The following is a 20,865-nucleotide window of genomic DNA, read 5'->3' as shown; positions in this document are numbered from 1 at the left end:
GATAAAAGTTTGACGACTTTCAAGATTTGCCAATGGGCTGAGAATTTCACTTGTCAAGCAAACAATAACTCACAGGTGCAAACGTGAATATTGTGGAAAAGTTCTTTTTTCCGTAATTTAATTCAAAGCGGAACTTTCATATATTCTAGATTCATTTCACATAAAGTGTAATATTTAAAGCCTTGTTTTAATCCTGTTGATTACGGCTTACAGTTTATGAATATCAAAAATCCAGTATCTCAAAATATAACAATATTACATGAGACCTATCAAAAAAAGGATTGTTCTCATCTTCCTCTTAACAATGCCCCATAAATACAGAAATGTTAACCTTCTAAAAGGTATGTCCATTTATGCACTCAATACTTGGTTGGGGCTTCTTTTTCATAAATTACTGCATCAATGCGGCGTGGCATAGAGGCAATCAGCCTGTGGCACTGCTGAGGTGTTACGGAAGCCCAGGTTGCTTTGATAGCGGCCTTCAGCTCGTCTGTATTGTTGGGTCTGGAGTCTCATCTTCCTCTTGACAGAGAATCTATGGGGTTCAGGTCAGGCAAGTTGGCTGGCCAAGGTCAGGCAAGTTGACTGGCCAATCAAAAAAAAAAAAATCAACATTTCCATAAAGCTTGTCAGCTGACGGAAGCATGAAGTGCTCTAAAATCTCCTGGTAGACGGCTGCGTTGACTCTGGACTTGATAAAACACAGTGAACCAACACCAGCAGATAACATGGCACCCCAAATCATCAATCTGAAAAGAGGACTTTGGACCACTGAGCAACGGTCCAGTTCTTTTTCCTCTTTGGCCCGGGTAAGACGCTTCTGACATTGCCTCTGGTTCAGGAGTGGCTTGACACTAGGAATGCGACACTTGTAGCCCATTTCCTCCAGTCTCAGTCCACTCCTTGTGAAGCTCCCCCAAGTTCTTGAATCGGCTTTCCTCTCAAGGCTGCGGTCATCCCTGTTGCTTGTGCACCTTTTCCTACCGCACTTTTCCCTTCCAGTCAACTTTCCATGAATAGGCTTTGATGGAGCACTCTGCGAACGAACAGCCCTTTCAGCAAAGACCTTCTGTGGCTTGCCCTCCTTGTGGAGGCTGTCAATGAGTGTCTTCTGGACAACTGTCCCGTCAGCAGTCTTCCCCATGATAGCCTGACCAAGTGTTGAGTGTGTAAATGAACATTCTTTTCAGAAGGTCGACATTTATGTATTATACATTTTTGGATTGGTTTTATGTAATATTCTAATATTTTGAGATACTGGATTTTTGAGCTGTAGCTGTGATCATCAAGATTAAAACAAAAACAACCTTGAAATATTTCACTGTGAAATGAATCTAGAATATGAAAGTTTCACTTTTTGAATTAAATTGAATTAAATTACATTTTTGAATTAACCTTTCCACAATATAAAATTTTTTTGAGATGCACCTTTAAAGCAAGCTAATATTTTCCCAAAAAAATCTTAATCTCTTGTTAAGACAGCCATTTTTTGCAGTGCCGTTATTACGAGGGTAGTGATGTGTGTGAACAGCACGTGTCAGTGCCGTGTTCATGTGCTGTGATTGATGCAAGGCACCCGGCTCTCAGAAGATGGATAATGGGCAAAGGCTGTAGGGATATGGATTTTGGGTGATTTCTCCTCCCTGGCTAATGGTAGACATAGCGGTTCTCAGGGTTGCCTGCGCTGATCCCCTCTGTATTTGTGGGCGTTTTAGCGCTGGCCTGTAGAGCACGCACATCCTGCCAGCTCCTCTCTGAGTACCCTTCTCATACGGGAGGGGGAGGCGTATTTACTACCCCACCCGTTTCGTCTGCCCCGACACGCAGCGCCATTAGCCGAGGGGTTGCCAGGGGAGACGTCCCGCCCTCTCGGGGCCGGGCCTGGGCAGGCTGGGTATCGGGGGGTGAGTCACACTCGGATCACGTGGCCGGACTGCATCATGTCGTATTATAGGACCTGACATCACCTGATACCAACACAACAAGCCCTCGTCATAAAATCGCACATCAGCGCGCCACTGGTTTCGTTCAACTCCCACTACTGCCGTTTAGGAACCTGCAGCGTGTTTGTGCATGTGCGTGTGCGCGTGTGTGCTGCAATTTCACCCAGAATTGGGGGGAAAATCCTGCAAGCAAAATTGTACCATGCACATTTCTGTCGCAGTTATTGTAATGCAGAGATGGGCACGGAAATATATTATAGCCGTCAGATTTGGACAGCTGCGCTAACATCAAAACACTTACATATGCATTACCAAATGCGCGACATATTAGGAGGAATAAAATCTTTTTAAAGGCGGTGTTTAATGTCCCGTTGAGTAAGAGGACACCTTGCCCTTGGCGTCCCACATGAACCCCCGCCGGGTCCGTTTCACATGTTTGCGCGACACCGCCGCCTCCCCGCGCCCGTCTGGCAGCGGCGGTAAGCCGAGACCTCGCTGACGCAGTGTGTGTAAATTAAACGCGTCCCCCATCGCCCGCCCCTCCCCGACTGACCTCCTCCTCTTTATTTTTCACCTCCAAATTAAAGAGCTGACGTCCTGCTTTGGAAATGGCTGTGTTTACGGCGGAGGTGCGCTGGCAGACAGCTGATGGTGAGAAGCCGACACCTAATCCAGCTACCGTGCGCTGGGATCAGCCTCCCCGCCCGCGCACTCAGTTTAGCCAGCAGTTTAGCGGCCCCCGGGGGCTGCCCGCGGGGGGCTGCTTAAATTTGAAACCGTAATCCCCGCAGATGAATATTTTGAGACGACGGGGGGTGGGGGGCCGCATACCGACACTCGCGAGGTTCCTCCTCGGACCCCGGGCCCCCGTTTCGCGGCCGATACGCAATCACTCATTTTCGGGGCATGCTCAGAATGTATTATTAGACGTGTCTTCCTGTCAGTCATCGGAAAAAAGGTCGGCGGGTCAGAAAATAAAGAGGTAACCAGTCTGTGTGGCTGTCTACACGGTGTTTACCGGGGAGGGGGGTAATTTTAAACCGGGGAGAGCACGCATATTTAGCGTGGGGGGTTGGTCGTCCTTGCCAGTTAGCGGGACGACACGTTTGAGAGCAGAGGGGGTGTCCCGGACTGAGGAGAGCAGGACAGAGGAGACGAGAAACGTTGAGGGAAAACCCATCTTAGCCCAGCCCAGCCCAGCCCAGCCTACCCCACACAGACTCAGCCCCAGAGGAGGAGCCGGGAAGGCTGGCTGGGGCCGTCCTGGGGCCAGGAGCCGCGATGCAGTCAGAGCTGGAGGCTGTGGGCTGGGGCGCATTCCGAAATCCCTCGTCCCGCGGCTCCTGGAGGCGCAGCTCTCCCGGAGCGGAGCTCTGAAGAGGACCCAACACGCCGCCGCTAACGCTAACCGCTACTCGCTGGTCGAGCAACCCCCCCCTCTCCCCCCTCCTGCACAGAGGGCAAGCTTTCTCACAGCGGCGGCCCCCCCGAGACCAAGCCCTCAAGATGAGCCGCTGGCTGAAGTGCACCTCCATGTACTTTGTAGGTATCGCTGCGGAAACGGGCCTGCGCTTAAAGATCCCCAGGGGAGCCCTTCCCTCCACCGCCCCGGCCGGACGACCCGCGGTGTGTGGGAACGCGCTCGAGCTGCCGTGCGTGTGACTTACCGCTTTCCCTAACCGCACACGGCCCGGAGAGTGCGGGTGTGCATGCGGGTGTCTCGCAGACGGACTCTCCAGGGCTCCCACACTGGTTTTTTGAACTTGTTATCAGGCTCCATTTTCTGCATGGCTGTTCTTTTTCTCGTAAATGTCTTCGATGTCCTGAATTTGCAGGTGTGCTTGTTTTTAGGTAGGATTGCACTGAAACAAGTTTAAACTCCTTTTCGTATCGCTACTTACCTCCTCCAGCTGTGAGACTGCGTTGCTTGTCCTAGCCTATAATCAAGTGTACTTGAAATCAAAAATCCTAGCTCAGCAAAGTTAAATACAGTTTATTACCACAAATGAAGCAGTGCTTGATGAACAGGTTTCCAGGGCTGTTTATATGACCTTGCTGCATTCGCATCAGTCAAGCCGTAATTGTTTCCATGTCTTGTTTGTATATGTATTCTTTTTTAATACATATATTCTTGGCTATATATACATCTAATTCCCACAATAATTTGGAATGAATGCCTGTCTGCCACGACTGCATGCACGTGTGAATTCCACTGCCGATTCGGGAGAGCGGTTCTCCGATGCGCGTGGTGTCACCAGTTGCTTCTTCTCAGACCGCAGACTGCAGTTCACATAGAGTAGCATCAGAGGAAGACTTTTTATTTCATATTTGGCTTTATTGTCCACGTTGACCGATCAACCACTGGGGGGGTTGCTCGATGAGTGCAGACACCTGACTGACTGAACCCTCCCGTTCCCTGGGTGATGCGACCACCAATGGCACGTTGTCCTATGGAGCTACCAAAGGCAGTCGGCGCTGGCACAGTCCGAATTTCATCCAAGACTTCGGGGCTCATCTATGTACCACAGCATGGTGCCAGGCAGCAGCCAACCCTTACCTTCCTCCCCGTTCATATTTTCCTGTGCCTGTGTTCAGCGTGACGTGTTCTGAAGCATGGCTCTGTCTCCGTGGTTTTCAGAGAGGACGTCTCGAGAAGTTGAGAGAGGATGCCTCTCACTGTTCATCATGTAGTCCAGGGATACTCAATCTTTCCCAGAAAGTGCCAGAGTGGGTTCCAACCAAGCTGTTACACATCTCTACTCTACTATTCAAGGTCCTCAGCAAAGACTCTAATGGTTTATGAGTAGAATAAGGTGTGTAACTGCTTAGTTGCAACAAAAGCTTGCACCCACACTGGCCCTTTCTGGAAAGACTGTCCCTGGTGTAGTCCTTTTGAAATGTTGTAGTCAGAATTGTAAATGTGAAAGTTGCTGCCTATCTCAAAGCCTGAGCGGTGTGAGGATGGCCGGAGCCAGACACCCTCCCTGTTCCTCCTGCCAGCAGCCCAGCCGAGTTCCCCCATCGCGCTCAGAGTTTTGATTGGCTGTGTTTCTGTGTGTCCGCTCCCCCAGAACACAGACTGGAACAAGTATGACGACCGGCTGATGAAAGCCGTGGAGCGCGGCGAGGTGGACAAGGTCGCAGCCGTCCTCAGCAAGAAGGGCGTGGTCCCCACCAAGCTGGACGTGGAGGGACGCTCCGCGTGAGTACACCCTGCCCCCGTCTGACCTCTCCGCTGCCCCCTCCCCAACACTATCCCTCTCTATTCGCTGTTCCAGCCCTGAGGGCGGAACATCTCGCATATGTTCGTATATACTTACACACTCACACTTACGCACACCTGCACACTCACACTCACACTCACACACACGTGCACACTCACACTTACACACCAGTACATTTATCCCCCAACCCGACCCCCAAGGCACCACTACCAAACACAGAACATTCCTGAACCCTCATTTGATCCTTCAGATAAGGCCTCCCTATCCAGGCCTTGTGGGAAGCGCTCGCTCCGTAGCCTCACAACACTGCGAATAGACTCCAATTTCCTCCGGGTCGTTATTTAATGAAACGCACGGAGGCTCCACAGCGGGACTCTGACACATTGTAATTATTTCTCCTGCGTGAGACTGAAGCCACGTATCGAGTGAAAGGCCACACCACTCTCCTCTAGTTCTCCGCGTGTTGCTTGCGGGATGAAATGCTGTCTAGCGAGGTTATCTGATCGTTCGCCAGTATGATGGGCTGCAGTCATTAACTTTTAACTGAAATGAACATCCCCGGGGTTCTGTTAATAATATCATGTCCAAAAGGTCATGTAGCTCTCCTCCTCCTCCTCCTCCTCCCCCACGCTGTTAATGTGTTTCTCTTTCATTGTCATTGGGATGGGGTAGACGGTGTAACTTGTCTAAACGAATAACCATGCAACTCCCCTCTTCTGAAGGCATATGGATTTAGTTATGGTGTATTTAAAATACGCTCGTATAGCATTTGCCAAATTCACTGTCCCTAAATGTTGGTGTTGCCATAAAGGATGCTGGTGCCTGAACATGTTCTCCTCTAAGGGGGAATGACAAGCTTGCTGCGGGGGAGGGAGGGGAGACTAAGACCAGAGCTGCTTAGAGCGGCTTTCCTGGACAGGAAGAGTTTCAGAGTCGATTCGCTTCAACACAATGGAGAATGGGGGCTGGGCTTGGCTGCTGTTCCAGGGGGAAGGCTGACCTCCGGCCGCTGCAGCCAGGCGGGTGGTCCTGCTCAGAGTCGGCAGGGCTGTGTTTTTAGGATGGGAGCCAGTTGTACAAAGCAGAGCTGAACATCGTCATGGGTCAAAATGTGACCTCTCCCATCACCCGTCTTCTACAAGATCAGTGTAGGTGGAAGTTTGAGTGCTTATGATGGTAGTCTCACTTTGCTGGATGAGCTGACTTTGAGTCTTGACTATTATTGTTGGTAGCAGCAGTAGTTGTGTTTGGCAAGCTGCCTCATCTCGGCCACGGATTTTGAAGGCGGCTATCTTGGGAGTTAAATCTTTTGGGAATTAAAGGTTGACCTCTAGTTGTCTTGATAACACAAAAGTCCTGTCTCAGGTTTTCAAAATAACTAGTTATTGTATTGAGGTCACAAGAGGCCTGCACTGAATCGGATTTCCACATGACCAAAGAGTTGTGACCAAAATCACGGGATGCATTGTCTGTGGATGTTTAGAAAACAAACCTGACCTCCGACCTTCCAACTGCAAACTGCTTTGCATTTTTGTGTCATTTGGAACAGCGCATCACAGGAGCAATTCCCAAAACACAACTTTGATGCACAAAGGTCACCAAATGACCAGGTTAGCCTGCGCTACAAGGTTGTGTTCAGGGCATCGCTACTGCTGCTGAAGGAGCGTCCATGTGGTTGCTGCACCCTGTAGATAAATAAAGGGTGCCAACTCCTTAGTAACCTCGGCTGTGTGTTGCTTTTAGCGGGGGCCTGTAAATGCATAACGGTAGGGAGGAGGATGTGATCATCGCATAACACTGTAAGGTTAGGAGCCCTTCCCTGCGGTGGGCTATTCTCATGGCTGTGGAATGTACAACACCAGGCTTTAGTTGTCAGTGCTTGGCTGTCCTGTCCATCACTATGGTCTGGTTGTGTTGGACGGCATGTCTTGGCTGTCCTGTCCATCACTATGGTCTGGTTGTGTTGGACGGCATGTCTTCCCGGTTATTTTGTAAAGGACAGTACAGCTTTGCAGTTTCAGTCTGGAATTGAATTTGCCATCAACAAAATGTCTTTAAATAGATTGTCATGAATGGAAGGAAACCTGCTATCTAGATAACCTTCTAACAATGTTGTATGCGTTTTGTAAACTTGTGATATTAACACCTCAACCTTCCAGAAGATAAATAGTTTACTATAAAATAAGTCTCCCTAATAGTCTGTAATTACATCAGTCTGCATATTCTTGATACTTGAATTAGTATTTAATTATTTACATTTCAGCAGTACTAAATCCATAGGATTTGAACAGAAGTAGATGGGGACTGTTTAGCATGCCAGTGTGTTTCAGCTGCAGATTTGTCTGCCCCTTATTTGAGGGCGTCGGATTCCGGGAGCTGACCTGCCGGGTATTTTCAGCATGTATGTGAGATGTTGTTGCCACACACGGGGAGCAGGGTTTGCCCCGTAATAAGGCGATGGAATCTCTCGGGACTAAATCAAGCACATTCACCGCAGTCAAAGCAAAGAGTCTCACGCTCCCGCTATGTTATTATGGCGTGTACTATATTGAACACATAGCTGCTATTCTGTAGCCGTGGCTTTGCTCATATGCATTCTATTATAGCCAGAGTGTGCACGGCAGAGATGATTTATTTCATGAGTTCAGAAGTGGGTAAGAAAGCCTTCTGTTCTGAAGATGCTCCCCTGACCGTATCAGAATGTTAAAACGTTTTGCAGTTCAAGGGCTAGAGGTGTGTTGTGGAGGATTTTCTGCACAAAGTGATCTTGAACAGTGTTTTTGGGTTTGTTGTGCCTCAAGAGGTGTATGCTGGCTTGCGTGTTGCGAGTTCTTTGTTCGAAAGCTTGCACACTGCTCTTAATTGCTTCCATTTATTGAACTATATGACCATTTGACATTGTATGTGTATAATTCAATGAACCACATTTTGGAGTAGTGTGTGGAGAGTGGCTGTAGCAGTTATTTTTACATTGGAACTCCTACAACGAAAAGACTGGGATGTGCCTCCCACCCCCCACCCCCCACATCCTTTTTTTGTGTAGAGTTTGTGCTCATTGACTTTTTCCCTTTTTTCTGTTTGATCTCTGCCTGTATGCAGTGATGAAAGGTATTGTGTCAGTGCTGTTCATTTAATTTGCCTGGTGCATCAGATACCCCCTGTTCGTGAAGGCACTGGGCTGGAAGCTGCGGTGTGGAGTGGCAGTGTACGCCTGGAGGCCCGGGGGCTGGGCAGTGGGGCTGAGTAACGGGGCTTTGTGCGGTGTCAGCGCACAGCTAATGGCCGCAGAGACGGGCCATGTCTGCCCTCTCCATTCAGATTTGACCTGGGAAACGTGTTCACGTGGAGAGGGAATGCAGGTTGTCACATTCGTCCAGGCGGCCCCATTACCTGTGCTGGCAATGTGTCAGCAGCTTGAGAACGGAAACGAGAGATAAAATAAACAGTCTTGTCGTACCGCGTGCGTATAATGCTTGTACCAGGATGTGCGCTGGCTCTGGAATTGCTTATTTGGGTTTCTTTTTACGGCTGTCCGTACGATTGGGTGGGTTCTGATCGTCATAGAATTAAAAAAACCAAGATCTTAAGCATATTTATATTCACGAAAGACACTCTGAAGTCTTCCCTAATCGCCAAACTCAACCTGCTAAATGACAAGAAAATGTGAACTGTAAAAAATGTATTCGTTCTTAATGATTCCTTTCACTGCCTTTCACTCCCTGTTAACTGCCTAATAAAAATCCCTTTTCAAAAACTGCACCCCTGGCAGCTGGCATTAAATTAAAAAGGGGAGAGAAATTACAGCGCTGAAGAATAGCTCTCATTGCTCTTAATATAATTCCGGCTTCGCTTCATGATGCTGCTCAGGCTGGTGGAGAGCGGGTTTTGTCATTGGGCCTGTCGAGCGCAGAAAGCTCTGCAGGAATGGAGGAAAGGGCTTATTTTTAGATATAATAAGATAGATAAGGGGAGGCTTGAAAGTGTCTTTGCCCCATTATGCGCTTCTATCAAGAGGGTCGTGCCTGCTATAGGACAGTAGTTGATAACATGAAAGATGTAGTCTCTTATTATTGATTGTAGTTCATGTAGCTGCCTCAGTGAACCATTGGTCAGCGCTCTCCCTTGCGTAGGCCTCGTCAACAGGAGAAGGGCCTCGCTGATGACCTTCTCCCATAATGTGATGCGACTGCTCCGCCCCGTCGGCCGATTGGACGGCTCTGCCCTTTTGTTTGATGCCGTTTGATTGGATTTCTCTGCCTCACCGCCGGGTTCATCTCCCCGGGCTTATTGTGTGCGGGCTGTCTCTGGCGTGTCATTTCATTAACCGGTCTGCCCTACTGCTTAGATAGAGCTGCCGAAGCTGTAGACCAGGGGCGTCAAACTCCAGTCCTGGACGACTGCAGTGTCTGCTGGTTTTTGTTCCAGCAAGAGAGATGCATTTCCAAGCCTTTCATTGGCTAAAGAGTCCACACACCTTGTTCTCAAGGCCTTAATTGGCTGCTGATTGAAAGGAAACGACGAATACCAGCAGCCACTGCGGCCCTGGAGCTCGGCACCCCTGTTGCAGGACTGCAGTTTGAGACCCCTGCTGTAGACCTTCGCTCGGTTCTTATTTCTCTGTCAGCAGCAGGAACACCCGATACCCTTCTCATGTTAAACTGCTGAAGTTCAGCTGGCCTAGGCTTGCTTGGTACTTGGATGGGATACTTCATGGGAAATATAAGTTGTTGCTGGAAGAGGTGTTGATGGACCCTTAGGGACCCAAAAAATGACCTCTGGACCCGGAAATAAAAATCGATACCTCTGGACCCAAAAATAAAATCAAATGCCCCCAGTACAGTAATGTACTGTGATGTAGGTGTTGTCCTTCAAACTGCACACTGAACTGAGGTCCGGATTCAGTTCCCATGCAGTTATTACACAGAATAGGAGCTTTAGTCCAATTATCTTGGTCTAATTCCCAGGAAACTTGCACTATATCATTCCATCTTTAGCAGCACAACCTTCCCAACCCCCCTACCCACTTTCATCCCCTGGTCACTGTATCTTGATGGATCTCTGTGGTCAAATCAAGTCATGCATAGGGCACCCTGTAGCCTAATGGCTAAGGTACATGACTGGGAACCGGAAGGTTGGTGGTTCAAGCCCCGGCATACCGTAGCCCCGATAAGATCCGTATAAGGCCCTTAACCCCACATTGCTCCAGGGGGAGCTCCTAGTCTAATCAACTGTAAGTAGCTTTGGATAAAAGCGTCTGTTAAATAATGACTTATACATTCATTATATAAAGGATCATGCCCTTACTGTCTTTCATCTTTGGGTTTGGAGTGGGATGGGCTAAGATACTGCCAAGAGGAGGTTTGGAAAGCTGATTGTGTTCCCGCTGTCCCTCTCCCCTGTGCAGCTTCCATCTCGCTGCTGCAAGAGGACACCTGGACTGTCTCAACCTCATCCTGGGTCACAATGTCGACGTCACGGCTACTGAAGCCACCGGTAAGAAAGAGACACTGAGCTCACATTATTACACTGCTACAGCCCCACACTACTAACAGAGACACTGAGCTCACATTATTACACTGCTACAGCCCCACACTGCTAACAGAGAGACACTGAGCTCACATTATTACACTGCTACAGCCCCACACTGCTAACAGAGAGACACTGAGCTCACATTATTACACTGCTACAGCCCCACACTGCTAACAGAGAGACACTGAGCTCTCATTTGCCCCACACTGCTAACAGAGAGACACTGAGCTCACATTATTACACTGCTACAGCCCCACACTGCTAACAGAGAGACACTGAGCTCACGTTATTACACTGCTACAGCCCCACACTGCTAACAGAGACACTGAGCTCACGTTATTACACTGCTACAGCCCCACACTGCTAACAGAGAGACACTGAGCTCACGTTATTACACTGCTACAGCCCCACACTGCTAACAGAGAGACACTGAGCTCACGTTATTACACTGCTACAGCCCCACCCTGCTAACAGAGAGACACTGAGCTCACGTTATTACACTGCTACAGCCCCACACTGCTAACAGAGAGACACTGAGCTCACGTTATTACACTGCTACAGCCCCACACTGCTAACAGAGAGACACTGAGCTCACGTTATTACACTGCTACAGCCCCACACTGCTAACAGAGAGACACTGAGCCATGTTAGCAGTGAGCTCACATTATTAAATGGTAAATGGTTGGCATTTATTTAGCGCTGTTGTCCAAAGCGCTGTACAATTGATGCTTCTCATTCACCCATTCATACACACACTCACACACCAACGGCGATTGGCTGCCATGCAAGGCACCAAGCAAGGTGTTACACTACTCAAGCTTCTGAGACCCGCAGAGGCAGTGAAACCGCCTGTAACAGATGCACCGCCGTAAAATCATTGCATCGTTACAGTCAATAAGGCGACTGTTAACACCTGCAGAACTGACAGGGACGAGTAGAGCTCGTTAAAGAGCGATCACAGGAGCACACAGGCCGGGGCTGCATCAGACCCATCGATCCCAGCCTCCCTTCACACAGATCTGCTACAGAGTGGAAAAGCTCCAGCGTTTAATCCCTCACTATTTGCACATCCAGGATTATCCGGCCGTCTCCATCAGAACGGCGTTGTGTAATTAAGGGTGCGCAGTCAGTCTGGCAGTAAGTGCTGCTCGTGTCATGATATTGATTCCAGCGAAGCCAGTGGGGTCACGTCACGTCATTTAAATGCTATCGCTTTATTCACGTTTCTAATAGCGGTGTGTAATTACGCCTAATTCAGCCTGTCCTTTTGTGCTGCGCGGAACACCGAAGCAAGAATGAAACGCGAGTGTGCTTGCATTTAAAATGTAGCATTTGTCTTTTGTACCGAACCGTCTGTAATCTTTCTTTGACAGGTAAAAATGCTCTACACTTGGCAGCGAGGAATGGGCAGTCTCTCTGTGTGCAGAAACTGCTGCAGGTATTGTCCGAAAAAGGAGTGTGAATGCATTATGCGATCCTGCTTTGTTCGTCTAGGTACTGTATGTGCAAATTGGTTCATGAAAAAAACATAATAGAAATATAATGGAGTATAAATGAAGTTACACGGAACGGTCTCCTTACACAATGTCAGACGCCCGTGAGATCTCTGCTTTATCCGTCCTCCACCGGAGTGACATGGCTGACATTTGATCTCCAGTCAGCTCAGTCTGCAGATTTCCTCTGAGCTTGTCGAAAAACTTTGTCCCTGCGGACATCTGAAAGGGAGAGTGTAGGTCTGTAAGTTTGCGGGAGAACGGGCCCTAACCCTAGTTACACGGGCAGCACGCGCTATAGGAGAGGGCTCACTGGGGAGAGGGGGGTGACATAACCTCCCTACGATGTCACAGTGGACACCCTCTGCTCCCATCATCCTCTGCGCATACCTGCAAGCTGACTCCGGCTGCCCCTGACCCAAAGGTTTCGGGTTTCCCTGGCCGCAGCCATCTCCCAGTCATCTGACCGCTGCCGGTTTGGGACCCTGTTGCTGGAGAGAGCAGGGTTTTTATAGGGGCCTGGGCGAGACTGGCCCCGAGCCCTGAGAACTTTCAACACCATAGCGCAATGTCTGGCCCCGCTGGTGCCGGCCCGCCGGACTCTTCTGCCATATCCTAGCAACCGCTCGCCCCGTTCTGGGCCTACTCGCAGCCCCTCCAGACATCTGCAACAAGACGGCTTGTTCTGTCTCCTTAAAACGGCTCTGGTCTAAGATTTTTGACATTTTCTCTTTCACAAACAATTGGGATTCTGTGCGTTATGCTGTGCAGGTGTGTGAAAGGTCCCACTGCTCCCTTATTCTCAGTGACATCCCGGGTAAAAAATGAATTTGTGAATTTGTTATATTATATTGAATGAGGCATTCGGTAAAGATCACGGACCAGGTGTGAATTGTTTTAGCATTCTCGCCTCTCGGTACATGCACTTGAACAGCTACCGCAGAACCATATGCAGGGTGAAAAGCAGAATATGAGCTGCTGGGTGCGGGGGCATATTGTTCTGGTGCCTGTGCTTGTGTACTAATGTTGCCCTGTCCTGCAGCATAACTGCCCCGTGGGGAATGTAGACCTGCAGGGAAGGACTGCGCTGCACGATGCAGGTGAGCGTCAGCGTCACATTCACCTACCCCCGTCACTGTGTCACATTCACCTACCCCTGTCACTGTGTCACATTCACCTACCCACGTCACTGTGTCACATTCACCTACCCACGTCACTGTGTCACATTCACCTACCCACGTCACTGTGTCACATTCACCTACCCACGTCACTGTGTCACATTCACCTACCTAAATCACTGTGTCACACACCTACCCACGTCACTGTGTCACATTCACCTACCTAAATCACTGTGTCACACACCTACCCACGTCACTGTGTTACATTCACCTACCCACGTCACTGTGTCACATTCACCTACCCCCGTCACTGTGTCACATTCACCTACCCCCGTCACTGTGTCACATTCACCTACCTAAATCACTGTGTCACATTCACCTACCCACGTCACTGTGTCACACACCTACCCACGTCACTGTGTCACATTCACCTACCCACATCACTGTGTCACATTCACCTACCCACGTCACTGTGTCACATTCACCTACCCAAATCACTGTGTCACATTCACCTACCCACGTCACTGTGTCACACACCTACCCACGTCACTGTGTCACATTCACCTACCTAAATCACTGTGTCACACACCTACCCACGTCACTGTGTCACATTCACCTACCTAAATCACTGTGTCACACACCTACCCACGTCACTGTGTCACATTCACCTACCCACGTCACTGTGTCACATTCACCTACCCCCGTCACTGTGTCACATTCACCTACCCCCGTCACTGTGTCACATTCACCTACCCACGTCACTGTGTCACATTCACCTACCCACGTCACTGTGTCACACACCTACCCACGTCACTGTGTCACATTCACCTACCCACGTCACTGTGTCACATTCACCTACCCACGTCACTGTGTCACATTCACATACCCAAATCACTGTGTCACACACCTACCCAAATCACTGTGTCACACACCTACCCAAATCACTGTGTCACATTCACATACCCACGTCACTGTGTCACATTCACCTACCCACGTCACTGTCACATTCACCTACCCACGTCACTGTGTCACATTCACCTACCCACGTCACTGTGTCACATTCACATACCCAAATCACTGTGTCACACACCTACCCAAATCACTGTGTCACACACCTACCCAAATCACTGTCACCGTCACGTGACCAAGTGTCTGTCACTTACCTACCTAAGTTAGTCACGTGCACATAACAAAGTCAGACACACACTCCTGCTGTACCCAATTCATAGTCACACACACATACTGAAGTCAGTCGCACGCACGTACCCTAGTCACAGGGCACGCATACCCAAGCCCTAATATTGCTGGAATAACTCATGCATAGATTGCGTATTTGAGGATTATGTGTGGATTACTTGTCAATTAAATCTATCATCACTATTTGCTTTCAATTTAGATTATCTGTTGACCACATTTACATTGTGTATTGATTTGTAAATATTGTATGTATTTCATGTTTGATTGACTGCATAGCTTTTCCATAAGAAGCTCCAAAACCTGCCGAATGTTAGTGGTGTTGGCTTTGTGTGCCAACATGGCTGCAAAAATATTTAGCTTGAGCCTTATTTACGGTTTCATTTTTAACCCAAATTTTTTATCGTCTAATACACCTGGCCTGTTATCGGCTGTGAAATAAATTTAGTTTTCGTATGAGCCATGGAGTGAAATGTATGAATGGACAGGAACAGTGTCTAAGATCAACAAGCCTCTCGTCTGTTCTGAATCATACGCCCCTCTGCCACATAATGCAGTTGGAGCGGTGTTGGGCTTTTCCAGTGATTTATGAGAAAAGCTTTCTTCCCATACCTCATATTGAGAGGAGGAGAAGAGCTCTCGCTTGTCTGTTTCACTAGCAGGAGCGCTGAAATGATACATGCTGTAGTTTTCACTGCTGTAAACATATTATTCGGCCTCCTTTGGCTGGAATTACAAAAGGCTTTTCAAAATGACAGCTCATTAATAACCAACAAAATCTCCACTGCAATAAAATAAATTGGAAACAAGCGCGGAACAGTGCTTTTTTGTTTGTGTTGTATTATTAGCAAGTGAGTGAGCCTTTGGAGAACACAAGCATCAAATGTAATTCTTCACTGAAGCATTGCGTTTATTAAATGGATAATCTGAACAAGAAGCGGAAAAAGTTTGTAACGTATTCACGGTGATCCAATTCGATTAGGAAATATCAGCAGCAGTGTGTGGTGAGTAGGACGTAGCATTCATTTTGTATTCTTTTAGTGTGCGTACATTTATAGGTACATTTCCATGAAAAAGGCCATCACTCTGTTGCTGGACTACAAACGGTCCAGATAAAACAGAGTGTCACTCCACTGAAATCGCAGAACGTTTGTGAAAGTTATATTGTTGGTCAATGTAGACTGTGGTCGTTGTCCTTAGCGATAGTTTATATATATATATGTATGTATAAACACACTCCACTCACCCAGAGTGGAAACCAATTGTCGCTGTGACCAGCGATGCCCATTGCCTGTCACATGTTGCCTGTCGCAGTGAGGCTGGACTCTAAACTGCCCTTTATCCCTCCCTCAACATAGTCAGCTGTCATCAGTCATCGTGTTTTTCCCATAATTGCATTACGGAGTGCAGGCTTCTCTGTTGTCCTCTGTGTGAACTACCGTGTGCACATGTCTTTAGTAGCTGGCCTTTGTCTAGTGCAGTGCTGTTCAGGGATTGTGCGTGCGTGCGTGCGTGCGTGCGTGCGTGCGTGCGTGCGTGCGTGCGTGCGTGCGTGCGTGCGTGCGTGCGTGCGTGCGTGCGTGCGTGCGTGCGTGCGTGCGTGCGTGCGTGCGTGCGTGCGTGCGTGCGTGCGTGCGTGCGTGCGTGCGTGCGTGCGTGCGTGCGTGCGTGCGTGCGTGCGTGCGTGCGTGCGTGCGTGCGTGCGTGTGTGCCCTCCTGCTCATGGTTTGTGTGTGTGTTTTCCAGTGATGGCTGGCTGTGCCTCCAGTGTCAAGCTCCTTTGCGACAGCGGGGCTTCTGTCAATGCCAACGATTTTGTGAGTATTTTTGCCGGGACCCGTGCTATGAGGGAGGAGGTGGAACTGCTTTGGAGGTTGCGGTGGCTCGTGTGTTACGCACAGCTTAGCATGCACTTAACTAGTTTTGTTTCCTTTATTGAGGAAAGACTTTAAAACAGAACTTTAAAATACACTGTATCTTTGCTGAGAATAATGCATTAAAAGCATTAAAAACTACTTATTTCCAATGCGGGCAATGATGTTAAGCACCACTTATCAGACATAGACAGTTTCCATAAAAACAAAAAAAACTAGAAAGCCATAATCACTCATAATGGCCACTCAGGACTGCCCAACCCTGTTCCTGGAGATCTACCATCCTGTAGGTTTTCACTCCAACCCTAACAAAGCACACCTCATTCAACAGCTAGAGAACTCATTGAGCTGCTAAAATCAGGTGTGCCAAACTTGGGTTGAAATGAAAACCTACAGGACGGTTGACCTCCAGGCACTGGGCATGGGCGGCCTTGCTCTGTGGTATTGGGAGCTGTCCAGGAGGCCTCCCAGTGAGGCCTGCAGTTTTCCTGGCTGTTCTTGACCCTCTGTTGCTCCTCCGGTTTCTCCTGCAGGATGGCCGGACCCCCCTGGTGCTAGCCACCCAGATGTGCCACCCCCGGATCTGCCAGCTGCTGCTGGAGCGCGGGGCGGACATCAGCGTGAGGGACAAACAGAACAAGTACGGCTGCCAGTTCCCGGGCCCCGGGTTTCACAGCGCGGGAAGAACAGTTAGAAAATTACTAAAGGCTCAACCGTGCTCCAGTTTTAGGAGAGTCTTCTTATGAAAATTGATGTGTGCTGACTGGAGAAAACATGTGCAGTAATTGGGGTGCATTAGTGTGCTACATTTTGGAGCACATTTGCTCCTTGGAAGTGTTGGTGGTGAGCCCGGCAGATGTCAGAGTTGATTTATCGCTCGGTCGAGCCGATCGTGTCCTCCTGTGCCAGTGGTAGAAACGAGGTTAATACACTGCTGAGGAATGGTCCCTTATTTAATCATGGATTTTGAGGAGCTCTGCCCTACTGTGACTTGTTGATCAGTTAGCTTGAGATAAAATAAATAAAAGATCAAATAGACTCTCAAATAAAAAGAAAGTATCTGTATAAAATAATAGAGCATGTCCATGATTATTAAGCACCTACTACCCTGTCCTATGGTTAGAAGAGTGTGTCTGAAGGCTTATTTATATGTAAATATTTGCGGTGTTATTAAAAGGTGTCCCGCACTATTGTGATCTGCTCCAAGGGCCTCCAAACCTAAAGCTGAAGCTCCAATTGACTTTTCCTGTAAACTCAGGGTCTCCTCCGATGAATGGTTAAGACTGTTTTGGAGTTATTAAGATGTGTGTGTGCGTGTGTGTTTATGTAGAACCGCTCTGATCCTGGGCTGTGAGTACGCCTGTAAAGACGCGGTGGAGGTGCTTCTGAAGGCCGGTGCTGATGTCACGGCCAAAGACAGCTTCGGCCATGACAGCTTCCACTACACCCGCCTCAGCAAGAACCTGGAGCTGGTGACGCTCGTCAAGAGCTTCCTGGACAAGGCCACCAAAGGTCAGGGGCCGTCGCAAACACCCCTCCATCCCACATACTCACCCAAACCCTGCATCCTCACAACCTCATGAGTACACTCCACTGACCGGTATCACAAAGCAGTATTACCACGTTAGCTGTATAACGGAAACCCTCTCAAATCTAGAACCTGGACTAAAATAAAAAGAGCTCTTCCGGGTTTTACTCAGTGCGGTTATCCGGCTAGCTCTGTAATCCAGCTTTGTGATGCAGGCCCCAGCTTTAGTGTTGGGGGAATGTCCTTGGGGGAGTTTCTAAGTATTTACAGGGGCCTTGAGAAGGAGAGCTGAACAGGTGCTCCTATCGGCGAGGCTGGGCTGGTTCTGGCTCTGAGTGATAAGGCAGTTTGAGGCACTGCGGGCGATCCCACACACACAGGAACAGGAAATAAGAGGCCATTCGGATGAAAACATTTGGAAATTTCCATTACTCATCTGCTACAGGAAATGGCAGGATTGAGAAGAAGAATGGGGAAAGCTGTGCTCAGAGGCGGTATATATAAAATTATTAGAAATCATTATCTCTGATATCTCTTATACATATACTGAGTCAAAGACTACTCACTGGACCTCAATCTCGGTCTTTCCCTCTGGCACTCTCCATCCCTCCCTCTTTTTCCCTTTCTTCTTTGCACACGCACTCGCACTCTCTCACTCTCACTTGCACACGCACTCTCACACACACCCTCACTCACACACGCACACACGCGCTCACACATACTCACACTCACACGCACTCTCACACATACTCACACGCACACGCACTCTCACACATACTCACACTCACACTCACACACACACACACACACACACACACTCACACGCACTCTCACACATACTCACACTCACACTCACACGCACTCTCACACATACTCACACGCACACGCACTCTCACACATACTCACACTCACACGCACTCTCACACATACTCACACTCACACGCACTCTCACACATACTCACACTCACGCACACGCACTCTCACACATACTCACACTCATACGCACTCTCACACTCACACTCTCACACATACTCACACTCACTCTCACACACACTCACACACGCTCTCACACATACTCTCACACATACTCACACTCACACACACCCTCACTCACACACGCACACACGCGCTCACACATACTCACACTCACACGCACACACTCGCACTCTCACACATACTCACATGCACTCTCACACACACTCACACATACTCTCACACATACTCACATGCACTCTCACACACACTCACACATACTCTCGCACATTCACACACTCACACACACACTCACACTCATCTCCTCTTCCTCACCGTCTTTACCTATTTACCGTCACCTTTCCCCTCCTGGGTCTGTTGCCCTGGTCCGAGTGCGGGGCCGTGCTGAGAGAGGTTGTTAGCGAGGGGCAGCGGGGGATGAGAGTACATGCACTCCCACCCACAGGGCGGCCATTACAGAGGGGCCTTGCGGAAGCAAACCTCTTCTCTTCTCATTCACCCCGCAGGCTGAGCTGAGGGGGTAGTGCGGTGGAGATGTGGATAAATATAGCCCTCGGCAGTAGTGCTGTTGGGGCTTATATAAAGATGTACAGAATGGGGAAAAATAACTACTTTGTTCAGCTGTTTTTCCACAATCCCACAAAATGGATGCACGTCTATAGACTCCAATATCCCATATTTCCTGAAGAAACAAAACGGTGTAAAGACTGAATTATGAAAGCAGTCTTTTATCTTTATGACTCATTTTATGCACTTTAAACGCTGACTGAAAAGTAATAGGTTATTGTTTGATTCTGGCTGACATTCGAAGCAACAGCTGAAAGACCGTTAAAATTTAGCATCCGTTAGCATGCCTCCAGATGACTCCATTATAATTCCTATGCCTGCGCCGGGTCATTGCAGCTTACTGTGTGTATCCAGCATGAAACACAAAAACATTTGTGCAATTAGAGGACTGTCCTCTGATTACTGCCTCATTTAAAGCTGCCCTCAGTGAATCAAGCCAAAGAGACCTGACCTCTCTTTGACTGTCTGTCTGTCTGTCTGTCTGTCTGTCTGTCTGTCTGTCTGTCTGTCTCTCTCTCTCTCTCTCTCTCTCTCTCTCTCTCTCTCTCTCTCTCTCTCTCTCTCTCTCTCTCTCTCTCTCTCTCTCTCTCTCTCTCTCTCTCTCTCTCTCTCTCTCTCTCTCTCTCTCTCTCTCTCTCTCTCTCTCTCTCTCTCTCTCAACAGAAAAAGAAGCGGCTAAGAAGGAGCTGAAGATGCGACAGGTAGCGCTGCCTCTTTGCTCTTTATTCCTGTATTCCCACAGGCCCAGCCTTTGTGTCTCTTTGCTGTCCATGGCTATGCCTGCACCATATGAAACAATATTTCTGCTTAATGTCTTCTCCTTGTTCAAATGCACGTTTGCTAGAGTTATTCCCTCATTAGTCATTACCGTTTGGTGTGTAATGAATGCCTGTGTGATGAAAATAGTCAATAGTGGTCTTCAGCACCAGGGAAAAGCTTTGCAGCACAGTATGTACAATAAGCTTGCTGTTCTGGGTGTTCTAGCTGCCAACTGTGGTATTGCCACTTGGGCAGTTATGATCATTCTACAAGGGTTCAAGTTTTTATTTATGTGATCGCTCTAGAACTTGGAACCATGCTTCCCTCTAGGGGTTTCAATGCACATTTCCCTGGTTGTCCCTGGTTCTGATTCGCACTTTTGGAGCGTCTGCCAAATGACTGTAATGTAGTGTAATGTAAGGATAGGAGCTCTGCGATAAAAGTGGTAAAATGGAAGTGCTGACTTATCTGCAAGTAAATATTTTAACACTAGGCCAGGCTCTGTGCTTTTGCACATCACGTCCACCCCCCCCTTACCCTGGGTTCAGGCCCCCCCCTCCCCTGCTACCCCCCTGGGGGACTTGGAGCGGGGGGGGTAAATGTGTGCCCTTCCCAAGGTTAGCTTGGGACGCTAATTTAGCAG

At 48.6% G+C, this 20,865-nt stretch overlaps 1 protein-coding gene across 1 annotated transcript in view; it reads left to right on the top strand.

Annotated features, from left to right (window-relative positions):
• LOC133111462 (uveal autoantigen with coiled-coil domains and ankyrin repeats protein-like) overlaps positions 1-20,865 on the top strand; it is a 60,695-nt gene that overhangs the window by 25,251 nt on the left and 14,579 nt on the right. Inside the window, 8 exon segments of the mRNA XM_061221840.1 lie at positions 5,015-5,145; positions 10,572-10,660; positions 12,070-12,134; positions 13,232-13,289; positions 16,248-16,318; positions 16,909-17,015; positions 17,706-17,887; positions 20,127-20,164. Coding sequence (XP_061077824.1) covers positions 5,015-5,145; positions 10,572-10,660; positions 12,070-12,134; positions 13,232-13,289; positions 16,248-16,318; positions 16,909-17,015; positions 17,706-17,887; positions 20,127-20,164 — 741 coding nt within the window.

Source organism: Conger conger, chromosome 15 (genome assembly GCF_963514075.1).
Source record: "Conger conger chromosome 15, fConCon1.1, whole genome shotgun sequence".
Taxonomy (NCBI): Eukaryota; Metazoa; Chordata; class Actinopteri; order Anguilliformes; family Congridae; genus Conger; species Conger conger.
The sequence above is the reverse complement of the archived record's forward strand: the minus strand, read 5'-3'. Positions and strand labels throughout refer to the sequence as shown.